General features: G+C 35.3%; 2 protein-coding genes across 3 annotated transcripts; one reads left to right on the forward strand and one right to left on the reverse strand.

Annotated features, from left to right (window-relative positions):
* Window positions 1–2,358: 2,358 nt before the first annotated feature.
* Window positions 2,359–10,406, reverse strand: LOC120330186 (5-hydroxytryptamine receptor 2-like). 2 transcript variants are annotated; one of them, XM_078118814.1, is made up of 11 exons: window positions 10,302–10,406; window positions 7,440–7,624; window positions 6,049–6,164; window positions 5,770–5,907; window positions 5,359–5,488; window positions 4,875–5,003; window positions 4,603–4,727; window positions 3,741–3,868; window positions 3,567–3,665; window positions 3,356–3,497; window positions 2,359–3,283 (listed from the first exon to the last, which is right to left on the reverse strand). In XM_078118814.1, exons 3-11 carry the CDS (start codon window positions 6,129–6,131, stop codon window positions 3,133–3,135), a joined length of 1,125 nt encoding a protein of 374 aa, XP_077974940.1. In that variant the 5' UTR covers window positions 6,132–6,164; window positions 7,440–7,624; window positions 10,302–10,406; the 3' UTR covers window positions 2,359–3,132. The 2 variants fall into 2 exon arrangements, with proteins under 2 accessions (XP_077974940.1, XP_077974939.1); XM_078118813.1 differs by having other exon boundaries at window positions 7,313–7,624.
* A 1,462-nt stretch (window positions 10,407–11,868) lies between these two features.
* Window positions 11,869–14,814, forward strand: LOC120330187 (replication protein A 14 kDa subunit-like). The gene is made up of 4 exons (XM_039397045.2): window positions 11,869–12,127; window positions 13,319–13,393; window positions 14,030–14,135; window positions 14,500–14,814. The coding sequence occupies exons 1-4, from the start codon at window positions 12,023–12,025 to the stop codon at window positions 14,571–14,573; spliced, it is 360 nt and encodes a 119-aa protein (XP_039252979.1). The 5' UTR covers window positions 11,869–12,022; the 3' UTR covers window positions 14,574–14,814.
* Window positions 14,815–19,315: the final 4,501 nt, after the last annotated feature.

Consider the following 19,315-nt stretch of genomic DNA (forward strand, 5'->3'; position numbering starts at 1 on the left):
TGCGATCAATTGAATTTGAAGCTTAGTTAATATATATTGATTTAGAGTTATGGAATGGCAAACTGCAAATGAATTTTAAAATGCCGTATATATAATTAACGAGAATTATTATCAATTATCATTTCAATTTTAATGATATCTGCGACGAACCTTTTCACTATATTAACAAAATTTGGATACGATTGGAAATTATATCTCTAACAACTTTAATAATAAATATAATAATAACATTGACATGCCTCTTTAATTCAGTAAATAATAGTTTATATCAATTAACACATATTCAATTAATTGATTTGCGCCGTAATTGATATTTTGGTTCGATATTATTGATGTACCCGATTTGAAAAAATAAAGGGGATAAAAGGCAAATGTATATGAAGTTCAACTTCGTATAAATGAAAGCGAAATATGAATATTTTTTTATTAAATCATACATTATTAGAATGTGCTTGGATGACCTTTTGGCAAAGATTAGGTAATTAAAATAACACATTTGTGAAAATAAATTGCGAACACGAATATATTGTTCTTTTACTATTCTGTTCTTCACCAACAACTTTTCTCACGAATTTCCGCCCTCGTCAAAATCATAAACTGAAGAATTTGATATTTTATATAGTATTCACGACTCAATATTGTTTCATAGCAGAGACAAATTGAAACAATATATCAATGAAACCTTTCCATATTTATCCAAGTAAAAATGATTTTTTTTATAATTTTGGCAATTTTTATTGAAACTTCTGAGCGTGCTTAACACAAAATAAGTAACTGACTGTTTGGAATATAATGATAATGCAATATTATGGTATTTACCAAGGGATAGTAATCATTATGGTGCTGAAATAACATTATGTTAATCTATAATTTAGCTCTGGAAATATCAAAAATGTGTTTATATTTTGTAATCATTATTTACTTTTGTTAAATACAGGATAACCCCAAAAATATAACCCAATAATTTCTCAATCACTTCCACTGAAATGAAGAAAGTAAATAATATTGTTTACGTTTGAAATTCTATCTGCGTATGGTTGTATCCAGTAATTTAGGACGCTATGGCAAAAAATTATGATTTCTCTAAAATTTATTCAAAATGACCCATTCAGGGTGGGAAACAACATTTTTTGATTACTAACTTTTTTTTTTTGCTGAAGCGCTCTTTCTGCAGTATAGACATCTCAGTAACAAAAATAATGTTACCTGGAGCATAGCACCGACCTATGAGTCACAGAATGAGTCTTATAATGACCATTACACTTAGTAAAGTATACGACATCGGTAGGCATTTTCAAACATGGCACAATCGGCTGTCCATAGCTGTGGGAGCGGGGTATTCGAAATGCAATGTGTATCAGTGTATTTTTCAAACAATTGGCGAACTCAAGGGTGCAATCGCGTCAAAATCAGAGAAATCCTCAGACAGAAGTGAAGGTAAGAAATGTTCCCTCGTTTTAATTATGGGCTCTAGGTTGTGTTCTAGAAAAGTTTTCTACAATATCTATTTTTGTTGTCATGCCAGTCTTGCTATATAATTTAATTTTATTAGCGCTGTAGATTCACATTCGGTTAAATGAAATGATTTATTATCCAACATATGATACTAATAATTAATTGCATGTATTATTTCCATGATTTATAACATGCGAGCCCCAAATATATTTTAATGAGCCAACTTTGCTGTCTATTCCTACTAATAATATGGCATCCTTTAGTTCTCCCGCAGGCCGCTCTCTTCTGTTTGTGTTTTTAGTGAGCGCAACTCTGTTATTGAGCTCTGGGATTTTGCTAATGGTAAGTTCTATCTGTCACGTTTGTTTTCATTGATGTAGTTAATATTTGGAGTGATGGTCATACGAATAGATTAAATTGTGTGTGAATGCTGGAATAAACTGACTCACTGATGTCCGTTACTACTGCAATAAAGTCAAAACAACAAATGTTAGTAAATAGTCTATTTGGGAATGGGCTTTTTAAGTATTTCTGGTGTTACCGCACATTGAATCACTCCATATTCCGAGTTGGGTGAAAGCACCAGTTATTACCTGCGGTGAGTGCGAGTGATTAACAATTTTGCGCAACGGAAGCCAGTGTGTATCCAGCGCCGAGGAAGTCCTTTGAACATAACTTTTGTGTCGAACTTCCTAAGTTACTGAATATTTTTTGGTACAATCATGTACAAAAATTTCCAATCCATAGAAGTCACCGTTTACTTGATGAACAGTTGCTTATTCATGAGTGTAATCAATAAAGTACAGTATATATATAATATGCAATTTTTATTCCTGCTACAGCAACCTGGCTAAAATCCTGCAGATGCCCATACTGCCATAACTGATAAATAACATACAGACATAGCATAAGCATTGTATATTTTATTTCGGAGCAGCACCAATATTTGAAAAAAATATCAAATACAGCCACCACAGTAAAAACAAAACATGAATAAATTGGTAATATTAAATCAACTATAATCAAAAGCATTGAAGTAATAAATCAACGTATAAGTGGGGGAGAGAAACAGTCTTTTGGTTATGCTCTCTATTGCTATACATGCTCAATGTATGACTGATTATATTTTAAACCTGGCGAAGCTGATCTATTATCAAGGTTTTTTAAAGCACTGAGCATGATTAGTTTGGTAGTTTGATTTTCTGATTTGAAAAATTTTGTTTTCTGCCGTATATTCGATGTGGCTTTAAGTATCTCTGTGTTCTCAACAAAGTCAGTAGTTTATTTTTTCACCATACTGAAAGCACACTACATATAAAAATTGCAATTAATTATGAAAAAACATTTCAGGGTGAGGGGTGCCGCGGGAAACCAATATATATTACTTATCGAACAGCGGACCCATAATAAAGTCTAACAGAAAATTATAATAAAAATTCGAATTATTAATTGTTATTTGAAAAAATGAATAAATACGTCAAGGCGACCTAGCAGTCACGCATTTCAACAACAACAACAAAACGACTCCATGCACCATCAATCTAAGTAGCCGTGGCGACAGCAAATTCGCAATGAGGCGTCTAAGTCAAAACATTCGAATAGTCGAAACCCTGCAATTTCATTGCAGACAAATGCGATGAAAGTGAGATTATAAACATGCAAAAAAAAATAAATGTTTTATACTGCTGATTGTGCCGATTTCGTCATATCCGTAGTATGGGATTCTGTTGTACCCCCATGTGTTTTTTCGTGTGAGTTTCCATTCACCTGAGATGATTTTCGACAACACATCCGTCTAAGAAACTGCTTACTGTGATCTCTTAATGTGCTGCATAGGAATATATGAACATATAGTTATGCAAATGTTTAAATGTTACCTAATCAATATAATTTATATTACCTGGATGCTACGTTGTAGATGATTGGATTGAGGCATTCTGATACCCTCAAGCAGATGTGAGTTATCATTGAGTGCTGCCACGGACCTCTTCCATGGTATGCAACCTTTTTCCATAATTGAGTAATAATTACAAATCTGTAAGCTGAAAAAAAAAAAAATATAATATACTTTCTTTAATTAAAACCGAAAATGAATAACAAAATTTACTCACAAATATCTGGTATGTAACCAAGCATGAACGAGCCCATTATCAGTGAAAGTTGGAGGAGTGCAAAATTTTCTTTACTGACGTCAATATCTGCGTTACTTTCTAGAACCAAAAATATATACAATTTCACGTAGAAATTTTTCGATCTATTTACGCACAAGTTCACTAATTTCTCACCTTTTCTCATGTTTCTCCTTTGATATATCAGAAAAACAAGATATACTGAGAGCAGAATTAGGGAGCATAGTGGAATATACAGAAATATGGGATATGCAATGTACAAATACATTTTCACGAAGAAAACTCTAAAAATAAAACGAAAAAACGCTAAATTATTAACATTTCAAATTCTCATTCATATAAGTAGTAAAACTGTTAAAGATGTTAGTTGCTATGGTAAGTTGCTCAGACATCACAAGATACTAATATATATATGTAATTGAAAGAAAGAAAAATTTTGAAAACGTCTGCAACTTTTGAGTTAATAGTAAATATTCTAAACAATATTATAATATAGTATTTTGTATTAAACCAATTTTTATCTATTGGCACATATAGTAGGCTATTATTTTTTAAAATTAGATTTGCGCCGATGAACACTGGCGCTACTGCAAACTGAATTCAACGCAATTGAACTTAAACGCTGCAGTGTTCGGGGGGTGTTTTCGGTCCTGAGCTGACGCGGATGACCATCGAATCGCCCCCCTTAGTTTATACTGAATCACTTTGCGTATGTTGTTGTATGTACTAATTATTGTTTCAACAACCGTTTTTTTTTTCTGGTTGACGACATAATAAATTCTCTCTTCTCCTTCTCATGTCTGGAATTTCAGCAACATCGAACTACAGTACTCTAAACTTCCATAAATCTGAAGGCATATTGCTGATACAACGAACCTTCATTTATATACTTTAGAAAGTTTGACATCCAGTGATGCAATTGCTTACCTGAATATTTTATAACGGATGAATGAAATTTAACAATTGATGAAAGGGCGAACAAAATCGAAAAATGGTTGCAACATTTAAACTGACTTACTTTTTTGTATCTGTGGAGCATGCTCTAATGGCTTTTGCTATTCCTGGAGGGTAAACCGTTAGCATGGAAAAGTAGAATACGTAATTTACCAAAAAAGTTTCAATCCATATTGTTGCGGTCAGTATCTGTTAATTTAATTAATAAGTTTTGACAGCGTCCTCTGATGAAAGGACTATTTATTTCAGTTTGTTACCGGTATTCAAATAAATAGGTATACGATTTTAGGCTGGGTACAATATGTAAAAACATGATCGCGCATGCGATCCACTCACCCTAGCCTTGGTCGCGGTAAACTGCTTCATTCGATGTGGGAATTTTATTGCAGCGATTCGAAGTATTGTGAAGACTAGGATATGTTGAATTGTCACGTTGTTTGTCCAAAAGTCGAGAGCAACTGTGTTCTAAAAATCATGAACTAACAAATTAAAGATGAATAGCATGCTACTATCTGTAACATAACATGTAATCTAGTAAATATTTGATTTGAATTAATTAGCTCTTATCTGTTCATACATAGTTTATATATATATAAGTTTCTTCCGGAATTGTTTAATATGTCGTTATTCATAGCTGACTTAAATTTAGTCGGCAAATAAAGAAGAAAAATTGTTTGAAGAGATTATGGACAACAGTTACACATATTATATATCCTTTTTCACTTTTTGATTTATGTCTCTTGTTAAAATCGGAGTCGACTATTTTTTCTGTGCGTGAGAGAAATGGGTTAACGACACGACATGATTTTAATTTAATTACCTTACAAAAGAATACGGGTAAACGATATTCGAAATATCCATAGGATCGTCGATACAAGACAAATGGACTGTCGCAAGCTGAGAGAAAATCAGAAACGCATAAACTCATTATCATGATGTTGAACGGAGATCTGGAAAAAAAGCAAGGTTTTTATAATCTCAAGTGGCCCAGTAATCCTAATAAACGGCGTAAATATTTTGACATCGTGTAGTCTGTGGCCCGCGGGTCAAATGCGACTCACAAGGAAGTATATTGTTGTTGTTATGCATTTTTTTGCTAAATACCTACGTACCAGAAATAATAATATATACTTCAAAACAATAGAATTTGTCTTAACGGCATATATCTATTAATATGTAACTTATTTAAATCTAAAGCTAAAAAGATATTGATGACATAGAAAGTACTAACTTCGATAATTTCTTTGAAGAGACAATGACAATGAACGTAAGAGCATTGGTACAAATTCCGAAAACGAAAAAGACAGCAATAGCCACAGTCAACACCAATGTTTCTGAATAAAAAAATAGTCCTGCACCCCATTCGTTTCTGAAAAATATTTATTTGAAGCCATTAAAACATTACCAATAATTCGTCATTTCAGAGAAAAATAAGTTTTAGAGATATTACTTCACATTGTGTCACATTGTAAATCTTCAGTTAATTAACAAAATACAGAAAAGCGCCTACCCAATTGCAGGGGCTTCTGTAGTTAAATTTGTTGTGAGGATTGATATATTGCGAGTCCACGAATCAGTCGAGCTATTTTCCATCTCTACATCAAACTAGTAACAACCACACTGCATCTGGAAAAACGAATCGGTACCTATTGAAATATAATTTATATATATGTAATGAGTAATAATACCATTACTCAAGAAATCAATATACAAGCATGTATTTACTCCATTACTGTTAATATTTTGAATGGATAATTGCTCTGTGTTGGTAATAAAATTGATGAGCGCTTCGATATACTTTCAATGTGCAAGTTGTCATTAGTCAGAAAATGAAGCTATGTAAACATTTACAATCTTTATATTTTGAATTTACAAATTAACATAAATTAAATGTCTTTTAGATGCTACTCTTTTTTAGGAATAAATCGAATTTGCGGGTGTCACGACTTCCATTTTTTATTTTTTACAGTCGGGAAACATTTTTATAAATCTATTAATATCTCAAAAAATTGACTTTTCTTTTGTTTTATTAACAACAGTAAGTCAGTATTAGCCAAGCAATGGCGTAGCTTTAAACATATAGAGCACGGGTCACGTGACTTTGTTTACTGGACGACAAAAAACAAAAACGTCCATTTGGCTCCTGTCAGCTGCAAGTCGGTTTATACGTTTCCGTTTTGTTTGGCTGTTGAAATTGGTTATTTCGTATTGTTCCGTTGGCTGTACGTATAGTATAGAAAACGAAATTGATCTTTAGTTATATTCTACTGTTTTCAAAAGATCCGGAACGTCGCGCAATGTGGATATCATCTATTGGCAGGACTGCTTGGTGTCAAGTCCAGAAGTCATATCCTCTCCTCTATAGCCATATATATAATACCACTTGCTTTTTACTACCAGTGTAGGCCACCTACCAGACACCAGAATTATATGCCCATCTTTTATTTTATTTTGAAACTCTAGTTATGTGGAGTTCTTGACGGTTTTTTCGTGGTATTTCGTCCATCGGCATTTAAAAAAGAAGCAATGCTCAAATATATGGACACGGAATCTAAAACGCCGTATTACAGGTATGCAATCTGTGACAGAAGACTACCAGTACCAGCCGTTACGATGCCAAAAAACGGGGAAAGACAACCATCGTAATGCCATAAAAACGTGTTACAATAACTAAAAATTACACAGCGCATTTTAAATGAAATATCAGATCTCACAGAAAATGTAGGAACAAAAAATAGCCTTTTGTTTGCTAGAGATTTTACTGGATTGGTTACCGTACTCTCATTTTTAGCATCTTGTAAGAGCTTCTTTGTTTTCACATACTTCGTGCTCAAACAATTCCAGTAGTAACACGGCAGGTAAATGCTAGTTCAAAAGTCTGTAATTGTGAACTTGGTATACCATACAGTAGTCTGAATAAAACCCCTCTACTGCCCCATGATGTACGCGGCAGAAGCAAATTTTTCAAGATATTCTTCAGTAGTAGGCTTTGTATTTCAATCAATGTACAGCAACTTTGGTGATTAGGTTGTAAGAACTCAAGCATGAAGGTCTTCTTCAGCTGTAAGTGTTCAAATTGTGAACAACTGAAACAAAAAGTTATATACTCAGAATTCAGATACTTACTCTGTAATTGTTTGGGATCACAGTTTTTATCTAGGCATACCGGTAGTCTGGTAGTGTTATTACTTATTGAAAACTCAACGAATCTTACCTAATAGCTTTAAAAAAGAATAGCTACTCTTCTTGTAGCATACAGTACTTTATGAGCTAACTGTATCTATATTATTTAAGGTATTGATCCCTTTTATGTATTCACATATGTAGGCCTACGATACATCGTACATGTGTACGTTATTTTTACAAAATATACTACCATAACGCATCTGAAAACAATATTTTTATGAATTTAGAAACAAAACACCATTACATTGCGTTTTATACACAAGAAACATTGCAAGTCAGCCTTGGCGGGTTAACGTCCAGAGCAAAAAATCGCAAACGTCACCCCTTTTTGCACCGGCGAATGCGGAAATTGCAACAGGTCAAAGGTTATGAATATCCCTAATAGTAATAACGCGTATTTTTTTTACGCTATGAGTCTTTTCGGCTCCGTATCTTGTTACTTGAGTGTTCACCTATAACAGGGATGGCGAACCACTGACCCGCGGGTCACAAAGTGACCCACCGCGTTTCATTCGTGACCCGCCAAGGCACGAATAAAATAAAATAAATGCTAACATATCAGTGATAAAAATTGATAAAACCGGCCTTAAATTAATCTAACAATCAATTTTATAATGTACCGTCAGTTGCGCAGTCAGGGCCGCGATCGCTCATATTCAAATTGGTGATTATTCGGGTCGGTATGATAATTTTCAAAACCCTTAATCTTGGACGCATGTCTGCACCGCTGTGTACCGTTATTCAGCTATTGACTCTGACATCGTTTATGACATAACAATGCAGCCGACAGGTTCATTCGTCGCTACGTCTTGTCTCTTTAGGTCACAGTGTTTCCCAACCCGAGTCCGCGGTCTCAAATGAGTCCGCGAAGCGTTTGAATGAGTCCGCAACGAGTCAGAAATTCACTAAGGGCCGCAACATTTTTGTGAAATTTAACCATCAGTCAAGTTACGTTAGAATTTACATAAAACATAAAAATCAAGTTTATTCACATAACATTAATCGAGTCAATAATTACTGGTTACTGAGTAGGGCTGGGCATATATTCGAATATTCAACTATTAGAATAGCAATTTACTATTCGAAAATTTGGTAACAGGTGACGCAACAGGTCACTTGCGCGTCGCTTAATCAACGATTGGATTTCACAACTCACTTGCGGATATCCGACGAAAACACGAGTCGGCACACTCGTGGATAGATACCTAAGTGGTGTTTCTCGCGAGCTCGAACAACGAGAAATAATTTTTTTCTTCGTAGTTGTCAATGGTGGCGACCTAAATTCAAAAGCGCAATACAAAATACTAAAAATAGAAGAACGGAGTACATCTTAGGTTCTGTTTTATGATGACCCGCGGCCGATTAAAAACGCGTTTTAAGACATAGCAAATTCGGGTGCTACCTTGCCGTGGCATTTTGAAGAAGAAATGCTTTCATTTTGTCATAGGTCGACGCAACCGCGAGTGACTACGAACACAATTAAATTAAAATAGAAAGACGTTTTAAATTCTCGTTGTTGTCATGGATTGAATATTGTGCGACAGAAAAGGCCATTTATACGCTAAAAAGTCGACTCTTTTAACAAACGCGTATTGCAGCGAATTTCCGATTTTGAAATTCGTTAAAATTCTGTTATGTTTGGTACTTCTTCACACAGAGTACGTCTGCAATAAACGCACGTTGAGTCCGCAAAAGTTTTCGCCGGTGAGAAAATAGTCCGCGACCAAAAAAGATTGGGAAACGCTGCTTTAGGAAGTGCATCTACAGACTGTTTTAGGAGTTATGCGAGAACTAGATGCTACTTTGTATCTTATTAATTTCTTGCATACGATGCCGTTAAGAGAACAAAATCTTTCAGACTTGAAATAAAAACCTAAAAATCTGAAACAACAATGGGGCAGTGTAAAAGTGACTTAATGTGGTTGAAAGCTGATCGAAAAATATAACACTATCAGAGTGGAATTTCCTCCAAATTTTTTGGAACCGTAAAATAATTTGCCGCATTATCCTAAACATTTTTGGTAATTCATATGCGTGTTTTCGTACTTTAAGTTCATAAAATCGAGTGCCATGAAAAGTCCCTGATAGAAGTGCTGCATAAGTAAAGCCCAAAACTACGCCAACACCAACAGAAGCAGAAGCTTATAAGATTTGTTTCAGAAGTTTCTTATATATACAATCATTGATCAAATATCTGTGACCCACTCTCTTCTGTTCCGCGATAAAAATATAATTTTTGACCCATTCATTGAAAAAGGTTCGCCATCCCTGACCTATAACTTCCCTCAGATATCAGTCTTCATTATTTAAAAGTGAGTAGGTGTGATCTTACCATAAGCAAATAATTATGTGCGAGAGGGTTGCTGGACTCCTAGCCGTAGGGTGGTTCACGTAATCGCTGGTCGGTTACGGCTTCCCCTACCACCAAGTCCATACATCTGAAAACTAATAACTGGCTAACTAATCTCATACCCGACATGGACTGGTAACCCAGCCGTGGTTCGCCATATGATTGAGCCGACCAATGGAGGATTCATTCTCACCCTGGATAAATATGTAAATCCTGACCCAACTTACCGGTAATAATCCGGTAAACTTTCGAATCCGGCACCTCTTGTGCTTTAGCGGGAAATCTTGTAAACACAGCAATGGTTCATCACGCTGCACTGTCTGTTGTCTGACGTCTGTTGTAGTCACTTTGACTGTACCGTACTTCTGACAAAATTTTTGAACGGCCATATCTTGGCTAAAACGCGCCGTATATTGCTAATTTTAATTATTATAGGTTGCGCTGTTATATCTACATCTATTCTCATCTTTTTTAATGTTGCATAATTATTTTTTTGGTAAAAAAACGGAAATTTTGCCGAAAATTGCCTGCCCGGCATTCAACGGCGCATAGCGTCGCTCCTACTGAAGCTATCATCGTCAAAATACCATCATTCGGTAGAGGGCGACAACAATGTATATAATTTATTTAAGTGATCGCAGGATGTCGTACGAAATTCAAATAAAACCTAAAATTCTGAATTATAAATTCCGTAAGAATATTAAGATTTCACGCAGCGTCAAAAATTACGTCAACCTCACGTAGATTATTTTTCGCTCACTTCCGACACGACGTCACACTGCGTCACGGAAATGAATTTTGACGCCAGACACAACGGAGCCAATATGACAATTTCCGTTAAGATAAAGACGGCGTTCCAATGTAATATTTTTGTATTTTGTTCGGTCATGTATGAATATATGCCAAAATTACATTAATAAAAATACATGTCACACTTAATCGATGACGTTAAAATCGGACATACAAAACTATGATAATTCCAACGTCCATATGGCACAGTGCACTGACTTAACCATTATTTTATGATTAGTAGTCGAAATGACAGTTATTGAATACTGCCTGGCTGAATTTTATTCACTCGAAATTAAAAATAAATTTATCTCCAACAAATAAACGGGACCTACATGTTTACAAGATTAAGTTGAATTTTAAATTAAACTTTACAATCGAATTTACCGTGTGTTTGATATAAATTATCATTTATAAAGATAACCGCGCACGATAAAAAAAAACTATCCGTCGAGAATATTAATACTTCAAAGACTTCGATAGAAGCCCGTTAAAATACTTCATTGCGGATTGAAACGATTTGCATCAGATATATTTACGTATGCATTTCCTGATTAAAATGACTAACGTGTTATTATACTCATCTGAAGTATCGAAAATAACGAACGAAAGATGTAAACATAGGACGACGGAAGTTTCAAATAATGCATTTTCGTCGTGACATCAATGTTACGTTACGACGACGATCGAGCGTCTTATCTTCACGCAACGACGTGATTACGCCATCCGCATCGGAAGCCTCTTTCTCTCTGTGCGTCGCGGTTACGCAGTGAAGAAAATGACTGTCCGAAGTTAGGGCAGTGAAGGATAACGGTCAGATGGCAAGAAATATCGATTATTTCAATAGTAAAAATAGTCCAATTGAACCGAAATTTGCAAGGAATGTAAATTACCGCACGAATGTTTTACCGAGTAATTTTGGCACCTTTTGGACAATAAATGGCCAAGTTATTGACGAAAATATAGTAATTTTGTCCGAAGTTAGGCGCTTTTACGGTACCGGTACTACTGTACTAGCTCTAATTTTAACTTCGATACAACTAGAAGGGCTGTTCACAAATTCATAGGATTTACCGGTACATACAGAGGCTACCATATTTAGTTTTTACCAGTGCTGCAGTGAGTGAGACAAGAATAAATTATCTGTCCACGATCAGATATGGAAGAAGCATTTGCCGGACCTAGGCCACGTCTGAATGCATCATTGCTACCAAAATACACAGAAAAATATGTCACTGTAGTTGGGACTGTCGATGCTGGAAAGGTAACTACAGTCTGACAGTACCTTTGTGTATTTCTGTATATCAATACCGGTACCGGTACTGATGATATAATTAATGTAATTCAGTATTTTTTTTTCAAATAGGCCTACTGAAATACCAAGATATGTTTTGAGTTGTATAATTTAAGAATTTCACACTGGATGGATGTAGAAATGTTGACTGAATCCTCTAGAACAGTGTTTTTCAACCTTTTTCGAGCCAAGGCACACTTTTTTCGGTGAGAAAATCCCGCGGCACACCACCAGCTGAAAATATGGCGAAAATACCTACCCGTAATATTCACAATATAAGTGTTATATTGTAAATATAAGATTTTTAACATTGAAGAAAGATGTTGAATTGGACATCTTGAATAGTAATCAAATAAAAACAAAGACAAAAAAAATCGCCACCAGATGCTGCCACGGTCTGATATAGAACAGTACCACACGATTACTCTGCCGGACGCTACACCGCACAGACACACAACTTGGAGAAATTCCCACGGCACCCCTGACAATATTTAACGGCACACCGGTGTGCCGCGGCACCCCGGTTGAAAGACACTGCTCTAGAATTACCGTAAAGAAATTCTGGATTTTCATTTATTTCTCTAATTCATGAAATACAGAAGTAGGCTTAAATCTGTAAAGTGATGCACTCAACAAATACTGTAAAAACTAAAATCAGACAATATCAATACCACAGCATGTAAACACATTTCCACAATTTTAACCTAATTTTATAGCTGCATGTATTCACTGGTTTCTGGGTTTTGATTAGGGTGTTGTTACTCTGACATAGCCTACTAGTAATTTTCATTGGTTCCTAACACTGTAACAGTCTGATCTAGTATATTACCGTGCTGAAATAGCAGACCTCCAGATAGCATGGTTTGAAGTCCTAAACTTCTGCTCCGCAATTTTTGAATTATTCTTTGCCAATGGCATAGCAAGATTATCAAAACCCAGAAACCTTTGTTTTTTTGTGTAATTCCTTATTCTGCTATTGGGTATCATCCGTTACGAACAACCACTATTATAAAATTTTCTGATTTCTGGATATAATACAATTTAGCAATTAACTCTTAATTATTGGGCTAAATAGTTTGTATTATAAATACTGTCGAGTTCAATGGTCGAAACGATGTAAAATATGAATACATTTACTCTTATGTGGTTTATTTATTTCAGATATCCCCAGATGGAAATTCATTTGTATTGAAAGATGGTGCAGGAGAAAATATTCAAGTTGTCTTAGATTCACCGGTAAGAAGTATTGACCAATCATATCACTGGTTTTCCTTTTCACACACTTTGAAATCGAGAACTACTTTATGCACCCCCATCTAGAAGTCAGGGAAATAATATTGTGATCATATGAAAATAGCAAAACAATAATATTCCCCTTTTTCAATATTTGTGACACTAAAATGCTGTATCACTAAAATTAGATTTAGATATATTTGCAAACATAATGTTTTGATTAAGGTAAAGCATAAGTATTTATAGTGTATCAGTTAAAGTGTTTAGGCTCAGTGACTTCTTTTGAAGTTACTCCAACAATGATATCCGTTTATAAGCTGTTTTTTTTAAGCAAACTCAACAATTAAAAATTTTGGCACATCTGGTTAATATTATGTATGTTACTTGTTTCTTGAGATATGTCCCAAAGATAAAACTAATCGAGCATTTTACACAGAGTTCTTTACTAACTAATTGTAGATTTAATTAACGCTAATTGTCGAAAATCAACGATTAGTTTCATCTATTTTATTTACAATTACTTGAAATTCAGTTTCACAAATGTATCTATTCTATGTTTTTAAAATTGCATTTTCAATTCCAAAATTTTGGCAAAACTAACTGACAAGTCATTATCGATATTCTCTTACTATTATACAGCTGGCTGATATTATTGAAGGTGTCGTTGAAGTCACTGGAAAAGTTGACAGCAAGTGTAACGTACATGGGGTGATGTATCGCGTGTTTGACTCTGAAGGAAAATTTAGTAAGTTGATATTCAGAGAGTACCAACATGTTCTAATGTTGTTTCGGAGCCTAAAATTTGAAATAATTATTTTTGCCAAAATAAAATCTTGACGAGCATAAACATATAAAAATAGTATGCGATTTGTCCAAAACCAATTTGTCCAATTTATTACATTGTTGTAATTGTTCCAGATTGTTACCCACACAAGAACTTGGCCCCAAGAAAATCTTGATATCCAGATTGGGGTGCTATGTGAAAATATTTTTTGAAACGTTTCGAACACTAATTTAAAAAATGGGTGGGCGAACTTCTGAATCAAAAATATCATTTTCTGTTTTTTTATAGCATAATCCTATAGCTTCAATCAACTGTTTTCTTACAGACATGGAACTCTACAACACTTGTGTGAAACTAATTCATGATTTCCCACAGTACTATGGGCAGAAAGCATCATGAAAGCCTATGTTTATTAACATTTCGTCAGTGTCAAAGGACGTCTCCATTCGATGTTATTTACAACCGGCTGCAATTGTATCCACTTAATGTTGAAATTGATCGCATTTTCTTCATTATTTCTTTCAGTTATAGGGTCATTTTCTATCCTATTTTTTTTATTTTAGCATTCGTTGCATGTGTTTTTTTTGTATATGAAGTTCTTTCTGATTTAAGGATTAAAAGAAACATGTCATGCCTGAAACTTTGTTTCATGTAGTCACGTTAATAACAGATTTGCGTAAGTCGTTTTAATCATAGATAACTTAGCGTGTATGAAGATTCGGCGTGTATGAAGTAAAACTCCCCATCTTTTGTAGTGAATCCTCCAGAGGAGACCGCCTCGCTTAAAATATATAGGATATGACGGGCGTGTTTTTGTTGCTCTGTATATTATCTATTCAATCTGTCCCTTCTTGCTGGAAAAATAAAGTTCTGCACGTGCGCCATCAAACTATCGCCCCTGTTGTGTGCTTTGTGTCGCACGGAATTTTCTGAGAGTTCACAGTCACGCATTCGTGAAGGTACTCCCGAAGTATGTGAACCAAGATGGCGGACACCGGAAAGTAGTATGTGTGCCAGGTTAGGGTCAGGTCATAATTTCTTTCCCTTATTTCAGTTCTATTTTGAGTGCGGAGACTAGCTAAGTAAGTCCTGTAGCATTTGCACCGGAAATTAGGGCAGGAGTCGGCAACCTACGGCCGAGTAATGTAATACGGCCCGCGACGCTTTACTGGATTATAGTAACAAGACATCTGTTTTGACGATTATATTTGATGACGATTTTATATTATATTTAAAAAGTTGATGCTAAGTGCAAGGGTTCAATGGCGCCGCTAATATTCAAAAGGAATTTTTTGAGATGCAATTCAATCGAGAGGTGTATCACTGCTCGTTTTTTATTATAAAAATTATCATCCGATCGGTTTTCAACTTTCTAAAAATATGTACGGCCGGCCAATGACTTGCAACCCCTAAGTTTGGCCCGCAAGCGACAACAGGTTGCCGACCCCTGAATTAGGGCCTAACCTGGTACACGTACTATGTTCTGGTGTCCGCCATTCGGGAGTACCGTTTATTTGCCTTAAAATGTAACAAATAGTACTCCTGTACAATACATATAGTCCGGCAGATAAGGGGACCTTTTTGGCCCAAGTTTGATTTCAGACATAAAGTTTTTTTTATCTGTGATTATTCATCTTGGGGTCATTGCCCATCATTTCTACATGGGTGTGGAGTTTGCAGCCTTGAGCAATTTTTCTTACGGCTCGATATTTGTAACAGTGTTTTTCGTCAAACCTGTGCATCATAATGACGCACAACCTGAACCATAACCTGTTGCAATACTATGTTCAGGTTGTGCGCAATCTTGGTGCACAAACTACGCAAGCACCAAATTTACTAGGAAATAAAATCAATAACTTTTAGGTATTTGTTGAGCCCAGCTTTGGGTCGCGACCCATATACAGTATATGAAAATACTGTCGAAACATACGCGTAAAATAAAGAGTACTATTTCAAAATACTCGTTTTTGTTGTAATTAACAATACAAGCATGGTAATGCAGTCGCCAGTGGTTCAAGTGGATATACACCCGGTGGAGAACAGTCAATTGTTTGTTAGCGAGAATTGTTATGCAGCGGGATGATCACGACGACGCAGTGAAAGATAATGATATGACAAGAACAAGAATGAGAAAATTGCTACATTTTATAGTATATCCCTGGGAAAGAATGTAGTTCATTCTTATGTTCCATGCCAATGCTTTTCAAACTACCAAAGACTCTCAACACTTTTACTTCTTCTCTTCTATAAAAAAACATTATATTATTATGTATATGTTATTATATATTCGCATTTCCATCTGTTTGTTCGTGCTCCCAGATAACCGATCAGCGGCCACCAAGGAGGACGGGGTCCTCTATTAAGAAACCCTGTCATAAGCTAAAAAAGGCGACCATGCTTCTCTTGCCTGTTGTCATGCTGTCCCTGGAATTCAGCTACAACAAAAATTTCATGAAAACGGATTTTTAAATTTTATGACTTTATTAATATTCTCAACAATGAATGATATACGGGTGGTAAAATGCCAAGTTATTCCAACAACATGATCATGTTTTTGCAATTTACAACCAATATTTTGTATGTAACTTTGTTTGACAGAGCCCCAAGAGCCCTAACTACAAATATCAAAAATGTGAAGCCAAAAAAGTCACACTACAACATTGTCAAATGTGCTGTATTTACGATAGATAACAGGTTTACCAAAAAGAATTGAAAAATGAAAATGAAAAATGGTAAATTAAAGATCAATTCAGCAATATCTACTTGGTGATATTGCATCTGTTGATGATTTTATGTGTTTGTTTCGGAAGTTTAATAACAGAATTAATTGTGGTTGTTGGGGATGTTTTAAAAAAAGGTTGCATGGAAAAAAGGTTTCACAAAATGTCAAGGTTTGATAGTAGTAGAGAAGTAGAAAAATACTCCCATGTTTTTTTTTCTCATTTGATAACCACGCCACAGAACTTCCCCGATAAGTATACGCAGCAATTGCGAGAAGCAGAAATGCCAAGATAGGATTTCATCGCATTGTAAACCAATATTAGCAATTCCGATATATATTCGCGCATTCCCATCTGAACAGCGTGGAAAAGATTATACCCATCTACACAATTTAAGAACTATGTCAGATGAGCGTCATATTATCGAATATCAGTAAAGGAATATTGCAATGGGAAAAGACATAGGAGGCGGAACTTTCAGTAGTATGCAATCAAATAATCTTATTGTAGAATATAACTTTAAAAACATTTCGTCACGCCAACTGCAGTCCGAAACTTTTTTTCTCAGGCTGAGCGCAGATACCAATTGGCACTTATGTAAACTGGTAAGACTGTAAGAGGATGGATCACGCGATGGATCAGATACTAAGAGTATCCATCCCCCAGCTGTCATTTGAGTGGGTACTGCTGTTTTTATTGCAGATGTTACTGATATTTTTGTATTAAAGATTTACTGGCATCACCGATTTAAGGATGTTGGAAACCAACACGCAATATTACAAAACTTACTTTCAACACGCGGTTTGAATGAATGAAAAAGCTGAAACTAATATTCTTTAGAACAGCATACAAATTCTATGGAATCATACACAAAAACTCGTCAAAAACCTATAGCTCAATAATCAAGTGGAATTTGATGCATGTGCGCAAAAATGTGCGCGTTACTACGTACAACCGAAGCACGCAGGAAAATGTGTGTGATGTACTAGTATTCAAAACGTTTGACTCAACTATGTTGGCATAACAGGTGCACATCTCGGTTTCGCATACGCATACCTTCTATCTCCACAAGAATATATTAATTTTGCCAAAATCAATGTAGCTCTGAAAGGTTGCGGTTCTCCCAAAAGAAAACACGTTACACATCTTTAGATACCAGTGGATGGTTTTACATGGCCTTGTTGCTTGTTCGGAGTGAAAAACGAGGTCAAATATTCCAATCCAATTCAACTAATAAAATATTTCCCAAGTCCCTAAGCTTAAACTAGGAAAACGAAATGCGCGCGGCAACGCAAATGTAGTTTGAAGAGCGCAATAGAAAGTGGCTAGATACTGTCGATGGATCTTGGCTTGTATTAGCGATTTAAACTACCATTTATTCTACTAAAATTGAATTTCTGACATTGTAAGGAGATTCAATGTTACTATGTATGCAAAACTAAACCATGTAGTTATGAAATAATTGTTTTTAACAAAAGGGCGCTTCTGAAGTAATCGTACCAAGATGGCGCACAACCTGAATATTGTATGCTTACCAGGTGGGGGTTCAGGATGTGCGTCATCTTGGACCGAATACTTTAAATCCACTTAAAAAAAATTGCTCAACATTATATACTCCACACCCACCTGGGTATCATTATATATGTCATATACATTATATCTAAACAATAAAAAAAACTTTATGTCCCAAAACAATGTTAAGGCCCGATTCTGCCGGACTAATAGGACAGAAGGTACGGCACGACGACGGTATGTACAATAGTCAGTTTATGACACGTCCATATCCCATGTTCCGATGTGAAAGAATTGAGATTGGGTATAGGTTGCTAATTTTCACAACAATTCTCACGAAACAGGTAAAGATTTGTTCAGGACATAAAGTTGCCAAAAACGTTGGGTGGGACCATGACACCAATGATTAGATACAAAAAGGGTAAAAAATTAGTAAATTACATATGTAGAGAAAGAGATCCTTTGTTTAAACTTTCGTTGTTAATCATAAATCGCACTAGACAAAAGAAATGAAAACAATAAAGTCTAGCATAGAATGCGGTTCAATTTCTTGAGCGCCATTTTACGGAATTTATTGTCGCCATGTTTCAGCATGATATTGTAATATCTTTATTGAATGATCTGGTTTGCATTATGAACGATCCAACGTGTGAACCATATAAAGTTAATAAACTATAAAATTATGCAGGAAGGAGAGACAACAAATCAGTGGGTGCTCCCGAAGTATGCGAACCAAGTTGGCGGACATCGGAACGTAACATGGGTAACAGGTTAGGGTTAGGCGATAATTTTTCTCCAATTTTCCTTATTTTAGTCCTATTATCAGTTCGAAGACTAGCCAAGAGCCTCCCGTAGTATTTATACCTAAAATTATGGCCTAACCCTAACCTAGTACACATATTACATTCC

This window comes from Styela clava, chromosome 12 (genome assembly GCF_964204865.1).
Source record: "Styela clava chromosome 12, kaStyClav1.hap1.2, whole genome shotgun sequence".
NCBI lineage: Eukaryota > Metazoa > Chordata > Ascidiacea > Stolidobranchia > Styelidae > Styela > Styela clava.

Coding starts and splice junctions, on each gene's coding strand:
- LOC120330186 (XM_078118814.1), bottom strand. CDS start 6,131: ATGGAAAATAGCTCGACTGATTCGTGGACTCGCAATATATCAATCCTC. Junction 5,004..5,358: donor TACCCGTATTCTTTTGTAAG/GTAATTAAATTA, acceptor CATGATTTTTAG/AACACAGTTGCTCTCGACTT. Junction 4,728..4,874: donor TTACCGCGACCAAGGCTAGG/GTGAGTGGATCG, acceptor TTAAATTAACAG/ATACTGACCGCAACAATATG.
- LOC120330187 (XM_039397045.2), top strand. CDS start 12,023: ATGGAAGAAGCATTTGCCGGACCTAGGCCACGTCTGAATGCATCATTG. Junction 12,128..13,318: donor GGACTGTCGATGCTGGAAAG/GTAACTACAGTC, acceptor TATTTATTTCAG/ATATCCCCAGATGGAAATTC. Junction 13,394..14,029: donor AAGTTGTCTTAGATTCACCG/GTAAGAAGTATT, acceptor ACTATTATACAG/CTGGCTGATATTATTGAAGG.